Source organism: Saimiri boliviensis, chromosome 3 (assembly GCF_048565385.1).
Source record: "Saimiri boliviensis isolate mSaiBol1 chromosome 3, mSaiBol1.pri, whole genome shotgun sequence".
NCBI lineage: Eukaryota > Metazoa > Chordata > Mammalia > Primates > Cebidae > Saimiri > Saimiri boliviensis.
Genome location: NC_133451.1, coordinates 14,620,966 through 14,646,051, shown reverse-complemented (window position 1 = coordinate 14,646,051; position 25,086 = coordinate 14,620,966). Strand labels below are relative to the sequence as shown.

General features: G+C 36.7%; 1 protein-coding gene across 1 annotated transcript in view; it reads left to right on the top strand.

The window, feature by feature from the left end:
* Positions 1-514: 514 nt before the first annotated feature.
* The window catches only part of FBXL5 (F-box and leucine rich repeat protein 5), a 40,293-nt gene continuing 15,721 nt past the window's right edge, over positions 515-25,086 (top strand). Inside the window, exons 1-8 of the mRNA XM_039468091.2 lie at positions 515-698; positions 9,499-9,714; positions 13,278-13,373; positions 15,153-15,339; positions 17,218-17,400; positions 20,723-20,848; positions 23,553-23,701; positions 24,401-24,483. Coding sequence (XP_039324025.1) covers positions 615-698; positions 9,499-9,714; positions 13,278-13,373; positions 15,153-15,339; positions 17,218-17,400; positions 20,723-20,848; positions 23,553-23,701; positions 24,401-24,483 — 1,124 coding nt within the window. The 5' untranslated portion in view covers positions 515-614. The remainder of the gene's footprint in view (positions 699-9,498; positions 9,715-13,277; positions 13,374-15,152; positions 15,340-17,217; positions 17,401-20,722; positions 20,849-23,552; positions 23,702-24,400; positions 24,484-25,086) is intronic.

Genomic DNA, 25,086 nt, shown 5'->3' with positions numbered 1-25,086 from the left:
AGCCAGGCCCGGGCCTTTGACCGGCGGGCGGGGTGGTCTGCGCTCGGCCGCTAGGCCGAAAAGTCTGCCACGGGCCAATCACAGGGAGGAAAAGGGTCGCTCTGGAGGGCCGGGCCGCACGCAGCCGTCACCCAGGCCCCGCGGGCGTCGGGGCCTGGGCACAGGCAGAGCTCGCGGCCCGGACCGCCGCCATTGTGTTTGGCTGCCTCGCCTCCAGGCCTGGTGAGCAGGGCAGCAATTGGAGAAACCCCGAGAGCGCCACTGAAACGACATTCCCGTACCCTCATATATTGTGCTTTCATGTGTTGATACAAACAGAGAAGAGGTTTTGGCTGTTTCTGCCGCATATGAAGCGGACAAGAAATGAAAAGAGTGGAGGCGGGAGGCGGAAGGCAGAAGGCGCGAGCCTCTGCGCGCGCCCGGTCACGTGGGCCGCGGAGACCGCATGGCGGCGGCCTGCGCGTCCCTGCGTCCCCGCCGGCCGGGCGGACCGGGCGCGCGCGCCGACGGGGCGGGCGCATGCGCAAGGGGGCGCGCCGCCTCTGCCCCGCGGCGAGGGTGTCTATGGAGAGGCGGCGGCCGCGGCTGCTGAGGCGGAGGCTGAGGCAGTGGCGATGGCGCCCTTTCCTGAAGAAGTGGATGTCTTCACCGCCCCGCACTGGCGGATGAAGCAGCTGGTGGGGCTCTACTGCGACAAGGTAACCGAGCGGCGAGCCTCCCGCTCTGGGCGGCGCGGGCGGAGATGGGGAGCGGGCCTGGTCCCTGGGGCGGCCTGGCCTGCGCCGCGCCCGCAGCCCCGAGCAGCCGCCGCGCCCGCAGCCGCCTGCGCAGCTGTCAGCGCCGCTGGCTCCCGCAGCCTCCTCGCCCGCTGCGGGGCCCTCGCAGAGACGGCGTCCCCGCCCAGCCGCCGCCTCGGACGTGCCCTCGGGGCGGGCGGCGTCCCCTGCTGAGGGCTGGCGGCTGAGGAGGGGCGCTGCCGGGGTCGCCGGCCTTACTCCGCGCCCTGGCGCCGCGCTGGGCCTCCCGCGGCCGCCTCTGAGGAGAGCGGCCCTCCCTCCCCCGAAGCCCTCGGGGCCCCGGCCGGCCACCTGCGGGGGACTCCCATCCGCACCGGGCAGTTGTCCCCGTCCCCCTCTCTCCCCGGGCCTGCTCGCGGTTCTCCGTGCAGACACCCACCCATCCTCGGCACCTCTCGCTGGCTTCCTGGCTGGAACCGCGGCGTCTCCCGGCTCCCCGACTCCTTCCACCCCTCCCGTTTTGTTCACTGGTTTGATTTGGGAGAAAAGCCAAGTTTAGAACTAAAGAACCTTCACTCTTCATGTGCCATTATCGTTTTCTTTGCAACTTCTATTGCCCTGGATACTTACTGGATGTAGATTTTATAAGACAGCAATTCTCTCTTGGAATTCTTTACGTGGGCTGGAGTACAGGGGGCCTCGGGAAAAGTTGGTTCAACTGTGAGAACCATTTTGGACTCATAATTGGTGCAGCATAAGTTCAGGAGGCACTTTTGTGGATATATTTCAGGGCCCTTTACTAATAATTTTTAAACAATTTTAACATTCCACATATTTGTCAAGTTTATGTTGGGGAAAGTCATGGATATTTGCAAACCTCAGGCAGTCTTGTTTCTTGTAGAAATGATCCAACTAAATAAAACATTTAAATGACTTTTGTTTAAGCATAGAAATCAACTTTTAGGAATTTTCAGAAATTACATAGCATTATGCAGAACCATTGTCTATAGAAAAGAGGGGTGTCTCATAGCTCAGCCAGGCAATTGGAGGATGCCCAGGGTGTTCACTGCTAGGCCACGCTGAAGACCAGCAATTTAAAGCAGTGACGCTGAATTTCAAATCTTAGCACTCCATCTTCTGCCTCCTTCCATTCTGAAAATTTAGAAATACCCAATTCACATGTAGTTGGAAACACCAGGACTATCTAGCACAATAGTTTACAACCTTGGTTGCTTATTAGACTGAACCTAAAAACTATTAGCAGTCCTGATGTCTAGGTCACTAAAATTAGGATTTCACCTGGGCATCAGGTATAAATGATTAAAGCTCTCCAGTTGAGTGCAGTGTGCAGCTGAGGGTGAGAATCACTTAGTAGGAGAAGTATTAGGAATGGTTAAGCCATTAAGCAAAAGGGTATATCCCTGAATTTTTACATTAGCAGTATTGTAGTGTTTTCATGCTCTCTGGCATTTGAATTTAGTTCATTCAGACACCATTCTTAATAGCAGGAAAGGAAAAAATAGTTCTCAAAAATCAAAAGTGGAAGTTAAGACTAACAGAATCCAAGGTATTCTCCAGTTTAGACTGTGGAGAGGTAGTCTAGGATCATCTGAAATTATATGGAACATTTTGTGCATGTGTTCATTTCCTAGGGGGTTTGTAGCTTTCATTGATTTCTAGATGATTGTGACCTCCTAAAATGATCACGATTCAATTACTTGAAGACTCAGCTAACAAGCCTTATTTTAAAAATTTCAAGAAGTTAGTCACTCTTTTTATGTGTCTCTTCCTGGTAGTTGAGAATATTTGAACAAATTTTGAAAATGCAGTTGCTTTTTTTTTTTTCTTTTTTTACAAAATATCTGAGTCAAGTAAGATTCTTTTCAGTAATGTTCCCACTTGCATAGTGAGCTTAATAAAGCATTTTCAATTTGATATAGTGTAAGTCAAAATTATTACTAATTCTGAATTAATTAGATACAGTTAATGAGATTGCTGTATATGTTTATCAAGAAGATTAAAAGTCCAGTTTTCTGAACTCAGACCGAGGCGATTTAGGGGAAAAAAAAACTGCATAGGAATTTTACATCCACATTTCTTCTTGATACTGATAGCCAGTGGAAATCTCTCTCAGGATGTCCTTTGAGACCTAGAGTGGAAAATAAGTATTTTGTAATACTTATCTTAAAGCTCAGTAGTTTTAAAGGAATTAAAAGAAGAATACTTTGTTTTTTTTTTATTCATTTGTCATCTCAAGTTTTGCCATCATCTTTTGGTTGTATAGACTAAGGATATCCCACCAAACACAGCTTACAGTAAAACTATACAAAATGAAAGCAAACTAGTTTTTATACTCAAAAGGTACAAAATAGTTATTTCACTGTACTCTGTAGTTCAAATTTGGGCTCTGAATGCCCAGTTATTATAAAGAAGTCAGTTACTATTTTCAGTACTGAACTTCTCAAGTATGGTATGTTTTAGAAGCATCCATTTATTTACTAGCATCAAGTAAACCACATAATGCTTAACATAGTATAATGCACTCCGAAGTTCCCTTAGGCAACTTTATTTTTTAGGCATAAAGGTGATTAGTTAGGATGAGAAAATAAAATAACAAATTTTCAAATGCTGACAAATGTATATGTTAGGCCATTTTAAATATTGTTATATAATACCTGATTTAATACTTTGCCTATGGATTTCTTTTTACATTTGTAAAAAGTTTTATGGAAAGGTTTTTCACCTTTGTTATGCAGACGACAGTGCTTTGAATTATGTAAAGACAAAGTATTTCTGTTTTATAGCTGGGGAGTTACAAGCCTAGATTAGCTAGGCCAAGATTACATAAGCAGCTAGTGGTAGATCCAGATGGAAACCCAAGTCATTGTTAGGATTCCTAGTTTAATTTTCTTTATGTTAAACTATAGTAGTTTCTTATTTTTTTGGTAACAATCTGCTAAGAACACTCTTGCTAATTCCCTGAATCTTTTCAAACTGGGATGATTTTAGTAAATATTTATATTGAATGACATCCTTTTTCCATTTTACTTCAGTGTCAGTCTTTTCTCCAATTCTCCAAGGTTAACTCCATTAATTATGACAGTGAGCACTGGTGTTTCTACCATCTACTTTGTAGTAGCTTGTATTGGCAACGTGACATGTCGTCTGTACTCTCAAAAAATTTATAGTCCAGTATGTAATAACATCTACGCTAGGATAGAAATCCAAATAGAGTATAGTGGGAGCAAAGGAAGTTGCATGGTCAGTTCCACATTAAAGTGTCAGGAGTGGTCTCTTTGAATTGCTTTCTGAGAGAAGAGTAGGTGGTCGTTGTAAGGATGTGGTTAGTTCAGAGATTCCCAGGCTTGTATATAAACCAGTTATTAAAAACTCAAGTGGTGGAGGCCTTAAGGTGTGCCCAAATTTTTCAGGTAAGGGTATTAAAAGTGCTATCTACTTTTATCGTTTTATACAGGTAGAATATTTTATGACCCAAAACTGTTAAATGGGAAGAAGCTTAGAGTAATTTGAATATATTCTTTTTTAAAAAAATGAATATAGTTTTATCGTCAGTTCCCTCCCCCCCCCCACTCCCATTTCTCTGCATACCTGTTAACAATTTATTGACTGGCATTTGAGAAGATTGGCTTAGTGGAGAAAATACTGAATTGTGAGCTACAGAAGAAGGAAAAGGGAATTTAGTGAGTTCTTACTACATGCCTACATTATTTCTTTTAATATTCACAAGAACTCGATAAGACAAGTATTGTCCATCATTTAAAGTTGAGGAAACAGTCTTAGTGGTTAAATAGCTTACCCAACTCATTCAGCTAGTAATTAGGAGAGCCCGAATTTTAATCTTAGGATTTTTTTTTTCCTTTCTGAAGCCCATGGGTTTTGCATTGCTTTACTAGTTTGGCTACTTATTATTGGTAGCTCTATGATTTTATGCAAAACAGTTCACCTGTGGGTCATTGTTTTTTCCATCTCTAAATTTGATCAGATACTAATGTTTCTTCACTGAGTATAAGTCTCTCTTGATTAAAGGATTGTTCAGGTAGGTAGACAAAGTAAAAATGTATTTGGGGAAATAACATTTGTGTTTTTGTTATGCTATTTTCATATCTATTTTTGATCATAGTTTGTCTTTAAGTGACACACCACTTCTGATAATCAGTTTGAAATCAGGCTTTAATACTTCATTTAGATTGTAGAATGTTTGAGACAGAAAGTCAGTTATAGGACAGGCCTGGTGGGTCACGCCTATAATTCCAGCACCTTGGGATGCCAAGAGAGGTGGATCATGAGGTTAGGAGCTCAAGACCAACCTGGCCAACATGGGGAAACCTCGTCTCTACTAAAAATAGAAAAATTGGCCGGGCACGGTGGCTCAAGCCTGTAATCCCAGCACTTTGGGAGGCCGAGGCGGGTGGATCACAAGGTCAAGAGATCGAGACCATACTAGTCAACATGGTGAAACCCCGTCTCTACTAAAAATACTAAAAATTAGCTGGGCATGGTGGCTTGTGCCTGTAATCCCAGCTACTCAGGAGGCTGAGGCAGGAGAATTGCCTGAACCCAGGAGGCGGAGGTTGCGGTGAGCCGAGATCGCGCCATTGCACTCCGGCCTGGGCAACAAGAGCGAAACTCTGTCTCAAAAAAAAAAAAAAAAAGAAAAAAAAGAAAAATTAGCAGGGTGTGGTGGCAGGTGCCTGTAATCGCAGCTACTTGAGAGGGGGAGAATTGCTTGAAGCCAGGAGGCGGAGGTTGCAGTGAGCCAAGATCTCACCATTGCAATCCAGCCTTGTTGACAGAAAAAGAAAAAAACAACAAAAAAAAGAACATCAGTTATAAATCCTTTTAAAATGTGGAAGATACCATATTATTATTTGTTTATTATGTGGAGGATACCATGTTACTATTTGTTTATTATGTGGAAGATACCATGTTACTATTTGTTTATGAGTAATATAAGTTCTTTGTTGAATTTGTGGGGCATCAGAGGATATAACTTTATAGGTCACTAGGAGCTTTCATACTTTACTGTAGAAGAGCGCTCTTCAAAATGTGTCCTGTGACTTAGTAGTAAGTCATAAATCTGTTTTGTGAGTCCAAAACAGAATTAAAAATTTAAATGGAAAAGTAAATTTTAGAGTACGTTACAGATTAGAGAGGAAAATATTGTTCCCTGAGATTTGTTTCAAGTGTTTGTGATGTGTGTAAATCTGGATTGCACTGTATTTCATACTAAAAGTCATGGTTAACAGTGTTTGAAAAACACTTTTCTAGAGCAACATTTCTTAACTAAAGCACTGTTGACATTTTGAGGCAGATGATTCTTTGTTACGGGGGTTGTCTTGTGCCTTATAAGATGTTTAACCACATCCCTGGCCTTTATCCACTAGGTGTCAGTAGTATATTTCCATTGGTGACAACCAAATCTGCCTCCAGATCTTTCCCTTTCTCTCTGGGGAATGGGTGCAAGGGGGTGGCAGTATTACTGCCTTGGTGAGAACTGTTGCTTTAGAGCAAGTGTTCAGACAGTTTACTCTCTTAGATTTGAAAAGATATCTTTATTAATGGGACTAACATTGTATCTGTAGAAAAGTCATAAATGTTAGAGTTTTAGGGACCTCGTCTCAGTTGTTTACTAGTTGTATGATTTGAGGTAAAATTTCTTACTGAGCCTCTGTTTTTAGTATGTAAAATTAGGATTTTAATACCTACTTTTTAGATTGTTTTAAGAATTAAATATATAACAACACTAGAGTAGTTCCTCACACATCTGAGGAAGGCTTCAGTATGTCCCAGAAATTATTAGTGTTCAGGTTATTTTTTCTCAATAAAGCCTATATATATGTGAAGGCAAACAGAAATTTTAAAAACTATTCATATATACAGATTTCAAAAAAGTTAAATTGTGTATATTCTGGTTATTATTTTAACTGCTAAATTTACTAACTTTAGGTACCAGGTTAAAAAACATTTGCACTTTTCATGTGGAAAAAAACTGAGTTGTGTATTATCTTTAACGACTTTTCTCTCTGTTGCTCTTATTTATTTTTGGCTTTATTTTCACTTCATCAGATCAACAAATGTGTTGAGGATTTAATAGAGATAAAAATCTTATTTCTTCAACCTGTTGTACGAACTATTTTATGTTCTCCACCAAGAGTGTAATTTGTTGATCTGTTGATCATTTTTTCCCAGGTTTATTGAGGTATAATTGACAAATAAAAATCGTGTATATTCAAGGTGTACAGTGTGATGGTTTGATACACATGTACATTGTATAATGATTACTGAAATCATATTAATCAACATATCCATCACAAGTAATTACCCTTAGTGTGGGAGTGGTAAGGACACACAAGATGTACTCTTAGTAAATTTCAAGTACATAGTACAGTATTATTAACTTTAGTCACTGTACTGTACCTTAAATCCCCAGAACATACTCATTTTAGAACTGAAAGTTAGTGTTCTTTGATCAGCATCTCCCCATTTTCTCTATCCCCTACGTCCTGGCAACTACCTTTCTACTCTCTGCTTTTATGAGTTCTGCTTTAGATTCCATGTGTAAGTGAGATCATACACTATTTGTTTCTCTGTATCTGGCTTATTTCACTTATCGGTTTTCCAGGTTCATCTATGTTGTTGCAAATGACAGGATTTCTTTTTTTTTTTTAATTACTGAATAATATTTCATTGTATATACCACATTTTCTTTATCCATTTGTGGGCAAGCCAGGCATTCAGGTTGGTGCCATATCTTGGCTATTGTGAATAATACTGCATTGAATATGAGAATACAGACATCTCTTAGAAATACCGATGTTATTTACTTTGAACATATACTCAGGAGTGGAATTGCTAGAACTGATGAAAATTACATTTTTAATTTTTTGAGGAACTTCCATACTGTTTTCCATAATAGCTGTACCAGTTTCTTTCTAATGATATTTCATTTTGGTCCGAATACAGAATTAATAACAGAAAAGCCTACTAAATAAGGCTTACAGATGCTTGGGTAGGGCTTATATTCTGTGTTCTTTATATTAACTTATTAAATTATCACAGATAGCCAGGCACAGTGGCTTGTGCCTATAATTCTAGCAACTCAGGATGCTGAGTAAGGAGGTTCGCTTGAAAACCAGGACTTTAAGACCAGCTAGATCAACATAGTGAGACCTGGTCTCTAAAAAATAAAAAAAAAGTAACTGGGTGTGGTGGTGTATACTGTACCTGAAGTTCCATCTATTCAGGAGGCTGAGGCCAGCAGGAGGATCACTTGAGCCCAGGAGTTTGAGGTTGCAGTGAGCTATGATGGGGCTACTGTACTCCAGCCTGGGTGACAGAGACAGACCCTGTCTCAAAAAAAAAAAAAAAGAATCCTCATAAGAATTCTGTGAGGTGGTTAATATTATTAGCCCTGTTTTACAGATGAAGAAATTGAGGTACAACTAAGTGTAATGACTTGCTGACAGAATGGATTTATACCTAGGCAATGTTGCCCCAGAGTCAGTGCTTTTAACTACTGTGCTAGATTAACTGGATATAGACTATCTGTAATTTGGAGTCTCTTTATATAGTTAATACAGCTCTCAGTTTGAGGCATGAAACTAATCTTTACCTTAATGTGTTATTAAATCTAAAAGAATTTCTAATAGTCTAATGAGAATATATACAAAATTTTCCATATGTCTTTTAAGATTTTTTTTTCTTGACTCGTGTTAGGGCATTACAGTCTTCCCTTGGTATCCTCCTATTTTGTGGGAGATGGGTTTCAGGACACCCGTGGATACCAAACTCCATGGATGCTCAGGTCCCATATGTAAAATAGCATAGTATTTGCATGTAACTTACACATATCTCCCATATGATTTAAATCATCTCTAGATTACTTTTAACACATAATACAGTGAAAATGCTATGTATATAGTTGTTATACTGTTTAAATTTTTTTTTTTTTTCAATATATATATTTTTTGAGATGGAGTCTTGCTCTCACTCTCAGTGGCATAGTCTCAGCTCACTGCAACCTCCACCTCCTGGGTTCAAGTGATTCTTCTGTCTCAGCCTCCCAAGTGGCTGGGACCACAAGTGCACACTACTCCCAACTAATTTTTGTGTTTTTAGTAGAGATGGTGTTTCACCATGTTGGTCAGGCTGGTCTCGAACACCTGACCTCAGGTAATTTACTCGCCCTGGCCTCCCACAGTGCTGGTATTATAGGCGTGAGCCACCACGCCCAGCCTTCTTAATATTTTCAATCCATAATTGGTTGAATCTATGGCTTCTGCATCCCCACACAGGCTGACTGTGTTTACTTTTTGCCATTAAGAAAACAATATCTAGCATTAATGCTTTCTTTTGATTTGTGTCTTGCTTCTGCTAAGGCTATTTTTAAGGTTTTTTTTTTCTTCAAAAAATGATACATGATAGTGTTTGCAGAGATTAGCCTCTAATGGATTTTATTGTAAATTATTCTATTTAAAGAAACTGATATGTGCATGCATCATTTTTCTGTATCACCAAGCCCTTCACAGTGCAAACCAACATCTTCCTGGCCTAGTGTACTTTTTATTATACCATTCTAACTTGTTAATTTATGAATTTCCTTTATTTGTATTTTAATATAACCAAGTGTAAAGGAAGTAATATGCTGTGTGCAAAAGTGAATAGGGATGTATTTGAATATTTTTTATTTGTGCATATTTGCATGTATTTATTACAATTTTCTTTTTAAATTTTTATTCAGCTTTCTAAAACCAATTTTTCCAACAACAACGATTTCCGTGCTCTTCTGCAGTCTTTGTATGCTACTTTCAAGGAGTTCAAAATGCATGAGCAGATTGAAAATGAATACATTATTGGTTTGCTTCAACAACGCAGCCAGACCATTTATAATGTACATTCTGACAATAAACTCTCTGAGATGCTTAGCCTCTTTGAAAAGGGACTGAAGAATGTTAAGGTAAGTTGCCAAAATGGATATTTAACTATCAAAACTTGTGCCATCTTCTGGTATATCATTGGCAAAACTTGTCATCGTTTCATAGTAAATTATGTAATGTTGAAAAAACATTATTTTGTCACTCCTTAAAGATGGTAAGGAAGACTATTTAAGAAGAACTGCAGTGGGGAGTTTGCAGTAGTAGAGAGAGATCGGGCCCAACATTGAATATAGTAAGGATGAGTAGGGATTTATATCCAAGGAACAAAATGAGAAGAGTGGATGGAAAATTACTGAGGAATCATCAAAGCCAAGGGGATTCTTGCTAAGCTAACTATAAGATTATTGCTGAAGACAGGAGGATAATAACATATTGAGGAATGAGAAGTTTGATCAGATGTAGAAAGTGATTGGATAACCAAGGGTGAGAGATTTTCACTAAACCGATTCAGCAGGATTTTTGCTAAAACTGGACTAAGCAGGACAATGATAGTTTAAGGTCAGGCCTAAGGTTGAGAAGAGGACTCAGAGGAGCCTGACTCAGGTTTGGTGAGAGTCTTTGTCAGTTACCTCTTTATTTCTGCTTAATAAAATTTTATAATGAATACTACTCACCAAGTCTTACAGCTGTTGTTGTAAGTTGAAGTTTTAATTATCATAAAATTTTTACATTCTATTAACATTTGCTGAATTCTTAAAGAAAAACTGTCAATCCAGTTAATGGTGTTCAAAGGTATAATTATTATTTAGAATGAATAAACTCTTTAATATTATAAATTTTACTTGTTTTAGAATTGAATGCTAGCCAGGCATGGTGGCTCACACCTGTCATCCCAGCACTTTGGGAGGCCGAGGCCAGTGGATCACTTGAGGTCAGGAGTTCAAGACCAGCCTGGCCCACGTGGTGAAAACTTGTCTCTACTAAAAATATAAAAATTAGCCAGGCATGGTGGCAGGCACTTGCTATCCCAGCTGAGGCAGGAGAATTGCTTGAACCTGGGAGGTGGAGGTTGCAGTGAGCTAAAGTTATTATTGGGTATAGTTTAGGATAATAATATAGAGATTTTTCTTCTCAATTATATTTGTATATTATAGGATTTTGAAATTTGATCTTAGTTTATTTCCCTTCTGGCTTGGTGAAGCATAAGCTTAAATTACAACTCTGTTAAGCCACCACGTGCTCTTCACCTAGAGATTTATGTTCTAGAAAGACTGTTCTGCAGTTTAGGGAGGATGGATTAAAGATAAAAGACTAAAGGTGGAAGACTATTATTTAAAAATTCCAATAGTTTCTGGAAGAATACTCAGTTGCTTGGTGGGGAGGTATGGGAGGTTTGGTAGGGGTAGGATACTAGATAGTAATATTATAGAAGGGAGACTTACTTTTTTATGAATAATCTTTTATATTCTTTGAACTTTGTATTGTATTATGTATTGCCACATGAATACTTCTTCGATAAGACCTCAACTAAAGTCATGACTAGTGGAAATAAAGGGGAGGGGATCAGATTTCAGAATTAGGGATGAGGAAAGAAGAAAGAGAAAAGAAATAAAAATGAGGATTCAGCCTGACTTCCTAGAGTATATAGAAGAAGGTCAGAAAATAAAAAGATTCAGTCTTGACAGATTAGGTTTGAACTGCTTGTGTAATCTACATGGGCATTTATTAATAGGAGGTGGTAAAGATGGATTTCATGATCAGAAGAGTGACCCAGTGTGAAAAAGCAAATTTGATAATTATTATTAGTAATATAAGTACGAATAGAAGCCATGTGGATATGCTTAGGGAAAATGTGTAAAATTCTAAGAGAATAGGACATTGCATTGAATATTGGGAAGCAGTTGAATAAATTAGTTCTGGAAAAAGAGACCAGAAAGGGCTTACAGAGATAAAATATTTTCATATTTTAAACGTTTTCATAGAATGTGCGCGGTGCCTCATCCCTGTAATCCCAGCACTTTGGGAGGCTGAAGTGGGCAGAAGACTTGAGATCAGAAGTTCGAGACAAGCCTGGCCAACATGGTGAAACCTCTCTCTACTAAAAATACCAAAAACAATTAGCTGGGTGTGGTGATGTGCACCTCTAGTCCCAGCTATTCGGGAGGCTGAGGTGGGAGAATCACTTGAACCTGAAGTTGCAGTGAGCCAAGATTGTGCCACTGCATTCCAGGCTGAGTGACAGAGCAAGACTTGTCTAAAAAAGAAAAAAAAGTTTTCATTCTGTAAATTTTCCACATGCTTTGAGAGGGCTGATACAGAGTTCGGGAGATGTGATTTTAGGTTATGAGGAAGAACTTTGTAGCTCCTTAGAATTTCTCAGAATTAGAATTATTTACTGCAAGATGTAGTGAGCACCTTGCCTTTAGAAGTGTTGATATTAATATATATTACCTAATGTCAGGATTTTTTTTTGAGACCTTGTCTTTAGAAGTGTTGATACTAATGTATATTACCTTATGTCAGGATTTTTTTTTTCTCCCTTGGCTCACTGCAACTTCTTCCTACCAGGTTCGAGCAATTCTCCCTACCTCAGCCTCCCAAGTAGCTGAAATTACAGGTGCTCATCATTACACCTGGCTGATTTTTGTATTTTTAGTAGAGATGGGGTTTAGCTGCGTTGGCCAGGCTAGTCTTGAACTCTTGACCTCAGGTAATCCGCCCGCCTCAGCCTCCCAAATTTCTGGGATTACAGGCATGAGCCACCGCCCCCGGTGGGATATTGCTAGCAGGTACAGTTGACCCTTAAACAACATGGAGATTAGGGTTGCCAACATCCTGTGCTGTTAAAAATCCATGTATAACTTTTGAATCTCTCAAAACTTTACTCACAGCCGACTACTGTTGACTAGGAGCCGTATCAATAACATAAAGCAGTCAATTAGCACTTATTTCCTGTTATATGTAATATTATATACTGGATTGTTAAAATAAGGTAAGCTAAAGAAAAGAATATTACTCAGAACATCGTATGGAAGAAAAAAATATGTTCACTATTTATTAATTGGAAGTGGATCATCATAAAGGTCTTTATCCTCATTGTCTTCACATTAAGTAGGCTGAGGAGGAAGAAGAGGTAAGGTTAGTCTTGCTCTTACAGGGGTGGGAGAGGCAGAAGAAAATCAGTATTTAAGTGAACCTGCACAGTTCAAGCCTGTTATTCAAAGGTCAACTATATTCTGAATTTTTGAGTGGAGGAGATGCTAGATGACCATAAAGGGATTCTGTAATGATACAGTCCATTAGGCTTGGAGATACATTAAGAGAACCGACATACTGAAATTATATAAATATATAATTAGAAATCAAATCAGTAGAAGTTATGAGAAGATACTTGCCGTTTTTAGACTTTTTATATTTTTAAACCATTTAAAAAATACGGGGTTACATATGTTACTAAAGTAATTCAAAGCTTACTGTTTTGTAGACATCTTTTATGCTAAAAGTACAGAGACCACTTTGCAATTTGTCAGTCTATTTTTTTTTTTTTTGGAGGTTTTATATCACATTTTAAACTACCTTCCTGGGGTCAGATATAATTAGTCAAGCAAAACTTTTATAAAAATGTATTTTATTTTGTTTCCAGAATGAATATGAACAGTTAAATTATGCAAAACAACTGAAAGAGAGATTGGAGGCTTTTACAAGAGATTTTCTTCCTCATATGAAAGAGGAAGAGGAGGTAAGCCTAATTTTTCCCTCTTGTAATTTAGATTTATAACGTTTTAAAAATACTGTTTTACTTTAGAGGCTCTTCAAAATAATGCATAGGCAGATGTGTCTGGTTGATGGAGAGAAGCATCCAGTTCTTTTTGGGAATGGAAGGAAACCCAAGGGGGAAAAAACAACATTGGTTTTCTCAGAAAGGTTGTTGCTTTTCATTAAATAGATGATTCAATTAATTTACTCAGGAAATATTGCTTTTCTTTTTTGTAAATCGCACTGTCTTCAATGTTAATAACTTGTGCTACTCTAATGTCTTTTCAGAACCTTTAGAGGATTCTTTAAACTTTTAATTTTTTAAATATTTTCATGCTGTGTTTAATGAATTTTTCATGGTTTTTTTTTGTTTTTTTTTTTTTTCTACTAGTGTACTTTAGTATTTAGTGGTTTTAAATTTATTAGTCTTGGCTGGGCATGGTGACTCACATCTGTAATCCCAGCACTTTGGGAAGCTGACGCAGGAGGGTTGCTTGAGCTCATGAGTTTAAGACCAGCCTGGGCAAAATAGCGAGACCTCCTGTCTGCTAAAAATTAAAACAGTAAGCTGGGCATGGTGTCATATGCCTGCCATCTTGGCCACTTGTGAGCTTGAGGTGCAAGGATTGCTTGAACCCAAGAGGTTGAGACTGTAGTGAGCCATGATTGTGCCATGGTACTTCAGTTTGGGTGACAGAGTAAGGACTGTGTCTCCAAACAAACAAACAAAAATGATTATTAGTCTTAAGCCTACCATACATATATTAGGGTATTATTGAATGAATGGGTAAAACGTTTTCTCTTTTTCTTATGTCTCTAATATGGGGATGAATATTAGGATAAGAAATAAATAAATGATTGTATGAGGAACTGAATACCTGTTCAGCTGTAAATCAATTACTGTAGTGATTCTCAACTATAGCTTTACCTTAAAATCAAATTGGTATTTAAACAAACAAAAGAAACCCAAACAGTATTTTAAGCACTTTCCAGACAGATTATATCAGAGCTAAATCAGCGGACAGGCATTGATCTGGGTATTTTTTCAAGGCCCTCCAACTCATTGTAATATACAGCCAGTGTTGAAACCTAAATTACCAGACCGACCAGTTTTTTAACCTATGATACTCATCAAAATTATCTGTGGAAGTGAAAACAAAACAAAGTCTTGGTTCTAACCTCTAAAGTTTCTAATTCTGTAAATTGGAGTTTGGAACTAAGCGTTTGTTTAGCAGAAGAAATCTCCATAGATAATTATTGTAGGAACCACTGTTCTAAAATAATGATTTGAGAGAACATTTCCAAAATCCAGAAATAATATCGAAAAGTTAAATGTCTCAGTAGAGTTCTGACTTTTATGGTTCCAGTACACTAGGTACCACTCTGATGTGAGGCAGAGGTGCTATTTCTGTAGAGTTCAGTTACTCTAGTACCAGAAGGCAGTTAAGTGACCTAAACATCCAGCAGAGAATGATTAAGAGTGTTTGACAAATTCTATATGGGAAAACCTTCTGGTCCTCATGCTTTAAAATTGTTTTGGGATTGATTTGCTAGTTAGAGAAACCATAACAAGAAGGATCTTCTTGAGGTACTCTTCTCTGCAATTTTTAGATAAACTAACTCAGTGGTAACAACTAAAATTTTCATCTGTTTGAGATATATGCTCATAATAAGACATTCAAGCCATTAATAACTTAAAAAGGTGTAGAGTGAAATAACATGAATTAAGTATCATTCCTTGTGAATATTTTGTTTAATTTAGGTTTTTCAGCCCATGTTGATGGAATATTTTACCTATGAAGAGCTTAAGGATATTAAAAAGAAAGTGATTGCACAACACTGCTCTCAGAAGGATACTGCAGAACTCCTTAGAGGTCTTAGCCTATGGAATCAGGCTGAAGAGCGACAAAAATTTTTTAAATATTCTGTGGATGAAAAGTCGGATAAAGGTGAGATCCACCTATATATAGATAAAGGACAATTTATTAGTTATAAGGCCATTGACATCTTACTGATATGAACTGTAGATTTTGGTTGAGAAACAATTTAAGTTATACCTGCACTGTGATCAGTTAAAGGCATTATTTTCATGTATGAATTTAATTGAAGACGATAGTTCTTATTTTAGAATTTAGTGTTGTGTATGATAATTTAACATATATTTGGGACGTATGCAGTGTAGTGTTTCTTGACTGAATTTATAAATGCATAGTCAGAATTATTGAAAACTACCAATACAGAGCACTTCTGTAGTATCATCCTACTTCCTGAGCTCCGTTGACCATAGTGGCTGATTTTTATCTTTCCTTGTGTTTTTCATTGGTTTTCAAAGTCAGTTATGATTATAGTTTATTTGCATCCTTTCCATCAGCTGGCAAAAAAATGTATCCTTTTTTTTCAGCTTGTATCCAGTAATATTCAGAGGAATGAGTATCAGAGGCAGTTTTTCTGTATAGTTACTCTGAGAATACAAATGAGAAATGCAAATATAACATGCTGCCCTTTTAAAAAAAATAAACTACTTTCTCATTTTTTATTATTTATGTTCAGTAGATTTGCTTCTTCAGGATTGGTGGTAACAATGGCATTTCTGTTAAAATAGCTTGGAGTTTTTTGAAATTGATCCTTTTATTTTTATGTAACAAAGTAGGTGGAGGGTTAGGGGATCCTTTAGCTGCCAGCACGTGGTCCCGGACCCCTCCAAAAATAAAAATAAAAAATAAAAACAAAGTAGGTGAAATGCATGTTGAAACCAAAATGATTTTACAAGTTTTAAGCTATAATTAATCCCATAAAGCTTCTGTGCTTTACTCTGAAATGTAGCTTGTGCTTTAGATACCAAGTTAAGACTTGTTATGTCTGGTTTAATTGTAATTATAACATGAGATTTAAAAGCATCACACTCACGACATTTTATTTTCCCACTCCTTCAAAGCAAATTGTAGCTGTATTATGTTTAAAATATTTGCCATTTTAAAAGTAGTAGTTTAATGAATGTGATCATAGCATTTCTATATTTAAGGTGCTTTGTGAAGACAAATCAGGTACATAAAGAACTCAAATTCTTCATAGGACTTTAATGACAAATCTTTTATATTTTTTATTGTAACACCTCATTTTCATTTTTATTTTGGAAATTGTTATTAAAATAATACATTATAGGTTTATACATCCAATAAGTACTTCCTGCAATAGTTGCTGACAGTAGATTCCTTATCAGTGTGAAACAGCATCAGAAATATTTACATTTTGTCATCTCACCTGCGACATAAATAATTGAAGTAGTTTAAAGTGCCTATAGGTTAAGGCAGTCAGATTTTGCAGACCTCTTGTATGAAATGTAAAATCAAAGAGGGAATATGAGGAAAATTATTGACAGGAGTCATAATGCATGAATGGAAAAGGTTGTGAGATTTGTATGCGTCATTAAAAATGCCTTGGAGATCTCATAATCTGGCTTACTCTGTACTTGTTGATTTAAAGCTGTATAACCTGTTTGGTTCCATTTTCAAATGATGCTACTTAATGCTACAAAGTGAGTATTGTTTTTTTCTGTGATGCCTTTGTAAGAGGAACTTAATTCTGTGTTCATTATTGTAGCTTCCACTGATGAAGTATGATTTGTGCCATGGTAGTTTAATACTGCTGGTTCTTAACAAGTTTAACATCCCCATGTTACCTCTATTACATGTTATTTCGTTTTCTCATCTTGCAAGCAGGAAGGAATTGACTTCAGGCACTAGATTTTGTTTATAGAAATGTGAATGTAATTTCTTACTGCATCTGCTTTTAGCCTTTACTGCTAAAGCTTTTCTTTTTTATTTCAGAAGCAGAAGTGTCGGAACACTCCACAGGTATAACCCATCTTCCTCCTGAGGTAATGCTGTCAATTTTCAGTTATCTTAATCCTCAAGAGTTATGTCGATGCAGTCAAGTAAGCATGAAATGGTCTCAGCTGGCAAAAACTGGGTCGCTTTGGAAACATCTTTACCCTGTTCATTGGGCCAGAGGTAGGTAAATGGGTTTAAAAAATATTTTCATGTATTTTCTAGGTAAATATTCATTGACATTAATCAACAACACCAGGGAGGGAAGCTTTGAGAGGTTGACCAAAAGGTAGATTTTAGAGTTAGATGATGTATTTTTGGTATATATTTTTGGAAAACTAGCAATGCTGAAGTTCATGGGTAAATTATAATGATGTCTGCAATTAAAAAAATAATAATTAAGAAAATATACTTGGGGAGGGATGCAAAAAGATTTACAAAATGTTGGTAATTATTGAAGATAGGGGATTCATTATGCTCGTTCTTTCTGCTTTTGACTGTCTTACAGAATTAAAAGTTAAAATTAAAATTAATAAAGCTTTCAAAACTGCTTTAAATGATTAATAATTATATGAATATTTTAAAAATACAGAATAAGTTAATTTTTTTAAATTTAAGGGTAATATACCCTTATGGCTCCATTTTGGTGATGGCTTAAAATAATTGTGAATCAGTTTTTGTCTTTGACATGTCTTTATTTGATTGGTAATGCCACATTCCCTGAATCACAGTTTCGTATTAATAGCATTATGGTAAAGTACTTTCACAAGTGAACAGTTAAAGAAAATATTCTTTTCCTCAACATGTAATGCAGTTATGGGTTAAATACAGCTAATAGAGCATACATTTTTTCTGTCATTGAATTAAAATAATTTCTTCCAGATGAGCTTTTGGGTTTTTTTGTTGTTGTTGTTCGTTTTGTTTTATTTTTTTGAGATGTTGTTTTGCTCATGTTGTCCCATCTGGAGTGCAATGGCATGATCTCGGTTCATTGCAACCTCTGCCTCCTGGGTTCAAGGGAGTCTCCTGCCCCAGCCTTCCGAGTAGTTGGTATTACAGGCATGCGCCACCATACCTGGCTAATTTTGTCTCTTTAGTAGGGATGGGTTTTCACCATGTTGATCAGGATGGTCTCGAACTCCTGACCTCAAGTGATCCACCTGTTTTGGCCTCCCAGAGTGCTGGGATTGTGGTTGTGAGCCACTGCACCTGGCCTAGGTGAATATTAGATTTGAAATTCACATACTTTTTTTTTCTGTTTATGACTTTATGTCTGATTTAAATTGTGCATCTGATTTAAAAGCAATTTTATTCGTCACAGTAACATATAGCACTTTCAAAATAAGCTGTTAGATATTTAGTTTTTTTGAGTGAAGCTATTTGGAGTATCAGGTAGATTTCTATCATCTAAATGATTACAGTTATGTGGAAAAATTTTTTCTGTTGTAAGATAATGAAATATTTACTGAAAAGTCAAGACAAACATGGATGCATATAGTATTTTCTGACTATTATTAATTTTTGAGAATTTTTAAGAATAATGTCATGATTTGATATGTCAGTTGTGATAATGCTGTGTTGACTTTCATGAATTTATCCAGATCTCAAATACACTGCTTTTTTCTGTTTTTAATATGTTTAAACAAAAAGTTCCAATAAGCCTGTGCAAAATACAGAGACCTCATCTCTACTAAAAGAATAAATGGTCAGGCACAGTGGCTCACGCTTGTAATCCCAGCAATTTAGGAGGCTGAGGTGGGTGGATCACCTAAAGTCAGGAGTTCGAGACAAGCCTGGCGAACATTGTGAAACCCCATCTTTGCTAAAACTGCTAAGAATTAGCCCAGCATGGTGGCAGGCACCTGTATCCCCTGCTACTCGGGAGGCTGGAGGCAGGGAGAATTGCTTGAACCTGGGAGTTGGTGGTTGCAGTGAGCTGAGATGTGCTATTGCACTCCATCCTGGGCGACAGAGCAAGACTTTGTCTGAAAATCAGTCAATCACAAAAAAACCAAAATGAACAAACAAAAATTAAAAAAAAAAAAAAATAGCTAGGCATGGTGGCACACGCCCATAATCCCAGTTACTTGGAAGGCTCAGGTGAGAGGAGCATTTGAGCATGGGAAGTCCAGGCTGCAGTGAGCCGTGATCACATCACTGCACTCCAATCTGGGTGACAGAGGGAGACTCTGTCTCTTAAAAAAAAAAAAAAATGGAAATCAGTTTTTATTTTATTATTTGCTTTGAGTGGTTCTCAATCAAATTGATTTTCCCCTTTCCAGGGGACATTTGAAATATCTGGAGACATTTTTGTTTGTCCGATCTTTGGGTATCATACCTCCGATCTTTGGGTATCATACCGGCATCTGGTGGGTATAGGCCAGGGTTGTTGCCAAGCACCCTATTATCCACGGGACAGCTCCCAACAACAAATAATTATCCAACCCAAAATGTCAATAGCGTCAAGGTTGAGAAACCCTAATTTAGATGAAATGTTGAGTTGAGTAAATTGGCTGGGCACGGTGGCTCACAGGTATAATCTAGTACTTTGGGAGGCCAAGGCAGGAGATTGCCTGAGCTCAGGAGTTTGAGACCACCATGGGCAACATAGTGAAACCCTGACTCTACTAAAATTAAAAAAAAAAAAAATTAGCCAATGTGTATGTGCATGCCTGTTATCCCAGCTACTTGGGAGGCTGAGGCTTCAGTTTAGGAGACCGAGGTTGCAGTAAGCCCAGAATGCTCCCCTGCACTCCAGCCTGGGCGCTAGAGTGACACTCTGTCTCCAAAAAAAAATGAGATCGGTAAATTGATACCTCATAATCTCTTACTTCATGATCATATAATTTAGTTACAGTACATTCTCCACGATCTATAAATTTACATTAGCTTTACATTAATTTTTCCCTTTGCTTCTGTTTCCATTTACTTCTGAATTGCTGATTGAGAGATTGCAGAGTAGACCTGCTTCCTTTTTATTTATTAGCTGTTATCATAATGGGGCTATTTTAGGAACCAGTGTGAAACCACAGCAAGGGAAAATGTTTGCTTATTGTGATTTCTAAAATTTTCTTTAAGACTTGATAATCATTAAGCGTCTTTCTATAAAAGACAAAATTGAAAAACTTTTTGTATAGAGAGTAGATTCTTAGCAGATACATAGCAGACTATATAAATTTTTGTAGTTACTGTTCTGTTTCCATAGTTTGAAAGAGAAGGCTTTACTTTAAGAAATTATGAACAATTGGCTAATTGATTATTATTGGTAGTTGAACCCACCTAGTCATAGTTCTTTTCAGTATGTCTGAAATGGAATCCTTTGCTTTTTTCAGTGTAATTTTTTTTAACCATAATTAAATATTTCTAAAAATAGCTTGCCCATTGCCTAGGACTCAGATGTTTTCTCTTGTAGAGATTTTTTATTGTAAATAGCTTAGTTTTTTTTTTTTTTGTAATTGCAGGCAATCTAATATTATTTTGATCCTCTTATTTATTCATCGAATAGGTGACTGGTATAGTGGTCCTGCAACTGAACTTGATACTGAACCTGATGAAGAATGGGTGAAAAATAGGAAAGATGAAAGTCGTGCTTTTCATGAGTGGGATGAAGATGCTGACATAGATGAATCTGGTAAGCTTGTTTGGAATTAAATTATTACATGGTGTTTTAATAATTGGTATGTTAACTAAATACCTACATTTAGGTATTAAGATTTATTTATTTTGTGTTTTCTAAAGAAAGTGGTATTTCTAAGCCTACTACTTTTAAAATTTGGAGGAATAAGAAAATTTAAAATTAATTCTGTTTGAAGTACTTTATAGAGTGCATAGGATCGTTTCTCTTTTGTTTTTATATTAAAATAAAAAATCAGAAAATGGTGCCTTTTTTTCTTATAGAAATAGTGTACATTAATTATAGTGCTTTATAGTTTACAATGTGTTTTTAGGGCCACTTTAAGTGATCAGTTGCACAGCATCTGTTGGGTCATCTGGCTTGAGGGAAATAGGATGAAACTGTTGAGTCGACTTACTCATTTGTAAATAGTCTTAATACTTGCCTAATAAGGTCGTTGTTGAATTAAGAAGTAATACACATGAAGATTCTTTGTAAATGATAAAGGATTACAAATACTAATGTAGCCATTCATTAATCATTATAGGAGAGTTCAAGGGTGGTTAAGACTTTCTTGCTACCCCCAAAAACTCCCGAATGGGAGAGAATTTAGAAAACGTAATTTTTAATTTAAGGTACATGATGGAAAAATGCTGTCATACTTGTGCAGAGAGTTGCTATTTGGAAATAGGAGGAAGACATACTGTCTTGGATATTATTCTAGATAACAATTACTAAAAGATGATAAAACAGTAAAAAATGAACAGATGAGATACTCTTCTAGTTGGTAAAACTGAAACTATAGGAAATTTTATTTATAAAGCTACCACTTAAAGTAATTTGGTCTGGTGAAAGAACTAAATGTGGAAAAAAGAAGAAATGTGGAAAGTAAGCAGTATAAGTATAAAGATTGTTATTTTAGCAGCTAATAGTTTATTTTTATGAAATGTAGATGTGCCACATTTTGAAATAAAGATTCAAAAGGTTCCATATAAGGAAAAGGTCTGTTCTGGTTATGATAGATTTGGTGATGTGCTTACCTGTGGCGGGCACTGCTTTAGGAATGAATTATATAATGGTAAATAAAATGAAAAACAAAACAAAACAAAACAAAAAAAAAAACCTGGCCCTTGTTGAGCTTAAAATTTAGAGAGGGGAGGCAGATAATAGATGCAGGTAAAATATAATCCATATTAGATGGTGACAGGTGTTGTGGAGAAAAATAAAACAAGGAAAACATGCCAAGAAGAATTTAAAATTGTAGTTTTAAATTGACTGACTAGTTAAGGTCCTTTGCGAAATTTGAGGAAAGACCTGAAGGAGATGAGATACTTTAAATTGCTCAGATGGCAATTTAAAGAAGTTTCACTTATTCTTTCTAAAAAATTAATTCATGATACCCATGATAAGATTTTTGAAGGTTCTAGCAAATTCAGTGTGTTTGTCTCAATCCTTGAAGACAGTCAAAGCAAAGATTGTCCATTTCCTTCATATTGAAAAGGAAAAGTTAATGCGATAAAGATTGAGCCTTTTCAGCTAATGTACCTGTTGATTAGTAAAGATGAAACTGCCATTTACTTCAGTGCTTTTTTTCAGTTTTGCTGTTTTATCTTTACTTGTCCTACAAATAAGTTGTTTTTCATAGAATGTTTAGCTTTCTTAAAAAATATTTCACAGTTTCAGTTACCATGATTTGATCATCATACAGTGTATACAGGTACTAAAGTATCACATGTACCCCCAAAATATGAATAACTGTTACAGGTCAATAAAAAAGAAAGTTACAAAAAATTGAAAATTTCAGAGTAAATAGTATACATTTAGATAGTGAAGGCCGCAGAAACAAAAGAATGGCTTGGGAATAAAATTTTAGTAGAATGAATAGGGCTCACAAAGTAATTTTTATTTCCTTATATTTTATCTTGGTGTGTGTGTGTGTGTGTGTGTGTGTGTGTGTGTGTGTGTGTGTGTGTATGTCTGTCTGGCTAATGGAGGTATTTAGCATAATATCTATAAACAAGGAACCATGAGTAACAAATTCTTTCAGTTTATATCCTTTTGTCTGCCATACTTTAGTTTTTTTTTAAATGAAACTTCCTTAATGTATTCTGTTAAATTGTTTTATGTTTAAAGACATTCAAATTAGGTCTTTACATAAGAATAATAACAATAGGATCCTGAGAAAGGCAATACAATACAATTATTTATACTTTTTAGTGTAGTTAGTGTGTTTTTTTCCTTCTTTCGTATTAGAGTTTATAGTGTTTTCATGGTGAATGTAACAGTAGTACATTCTGTTGTAAACATGCAAGCTTTATAGAAGTTACTAAGTAAAAGCAAAAGTCCAGTTCATTTTTAACTTCTTAGAAATTCTAAAGTACCTTCCTTTGCTTGATTCATTATGATCAGGCTAATTTAGTTGAGTTTCAAATCTTTTTTTACCTTTGTGTCCTTTTTAGTTATGTGGAATAACTGATAGTACGTTTTACTAGGGATCATTTTTTTTTAATATCATGTTTTCCTTTCTCTTGAAAACTTTAACTGTTCTTTTCAGTTTTCACATTTTTTCCGAAACTTTGTCATTGCTTAAAAATGGGATTTTTTTCATAAGAAAGTATAAGGATAGCATAAAGTGTTTCATATTTAACAATTTGGTGAGTCCTTGAGTAGCTTAATTACAATTAGTTTATCAAGTTCTTAGACTTTTGAATTCATTTTACAGAAGAGTCTGCAGAGGAATCGATTGCTATCAGCATTGCACAAATGGAAAAACGTTTACTCCATGGCTTAATTCATAATGTTCTACCATATGTTGGTACTTCTGTAAAAACCTTGGTATTAGCATACAGCTCTGCAGTTTCCAGCAAAATGGTATGTTTAAATTAACACTAGTTTGGGTATTAAGAAAAACAGCAATGGTTTGCTCATTCCTGAGTTTAATTAAGGGAAAACAAACCCAAAAATGATTATTGAGTGCTTTCTATTGGTAGGCATAAACTGCTAGGTTACTTAACTATTTTATTGCAGTTCTCACAACAATCTTTGTAACATAATTATCATTACCTATATGTTAATAGATAAGGAAACTGACTAGAAGAGGTTAAACATTCAGTTTCACAGATGTTAAGTGATAAAGCCCAGTTTTATATGATTTTTTGTAATATGTAAGGCATGGTAAGATGGGCAACTGAGATGAAATCACTGTTTTTTATAAAAGTGGATCTTACGACAGAATCTTCTTGAGTATTTCCTTAAAAATGTAAATTTCCTGGTTTAGCCTCATAACTGCCAAAACAGATTATCAGGGGTTTGAACCCAGAATTTTTTTTTTTTTTTTTTGAGACGGAGTTTCGCTCTTGTTACCCAGGCTGGAGTGCAATGGCGTGATCTCGGCTCACCGCAACCTCTGCCTCCTGTGAACCCAGAATATTTTTTATGCTCCATTCAAGTGATTTTTTTTTTTATATTCACAAATGTTTGTGAACTGGATTATATTTGCTAATAGTCATCTGTTACTTATCTAACTGAAGTTCTGCAGATCTTCACAGTGACAATTTTTTCCCCTCTTAGGTTAGACAGATTTTAGAGCTTTGTCCTAACCTTGAGCATCTGGATCTTACCCAGACTGACATTTCAGATTCTGCATTTGACAGGTTAGTTATTTTAAACTATTTAAATATAATGAAAAAGTGTTTTCTATGCTTTCATTTACATAATTACAGTTTAATCATATTATTATTTTTTACTATCAAATCTCAGTCATGTCTGACTGTATTGATAGCACCCTCTAATTCTTTGCCTCTTGTTCATAGGTCCTAGCTGATCCCAAAATCCCATCTGTATCATCTTGCAATCTCTATAGTCCTATATTTTTTCTAGGCCCTTGAGCCCTGCTGTGCAACCATGTAGATTGATATTATATGTTTTTAAGAAGTTTTAGTTTTAGTTGGGCTCTAAGTGCCATTTGGCAAAATTTCCTCTTAGATCCTTCACAGTTGCTCTGAAATAGTACCACTTTCTTCAAGCCACATTCTTCCCAGAATATATCTCCTAGACCAACAGTTCTCTGTGTTCTTGCTCACTCCCTCTTTCCCACACAACCATTTATATCAGCACCATTTTTCCCTGTTTCAGAGGAAGGGGTATACGCTTCTCTGTGTAAAGCTAATGCTCCATAAATTCTTAGAGCCTGTTTCTTCTGGATTTTCCTCATTAACCACCATTTATTATTTTGTTTCTTTCATGTATTTACAGCC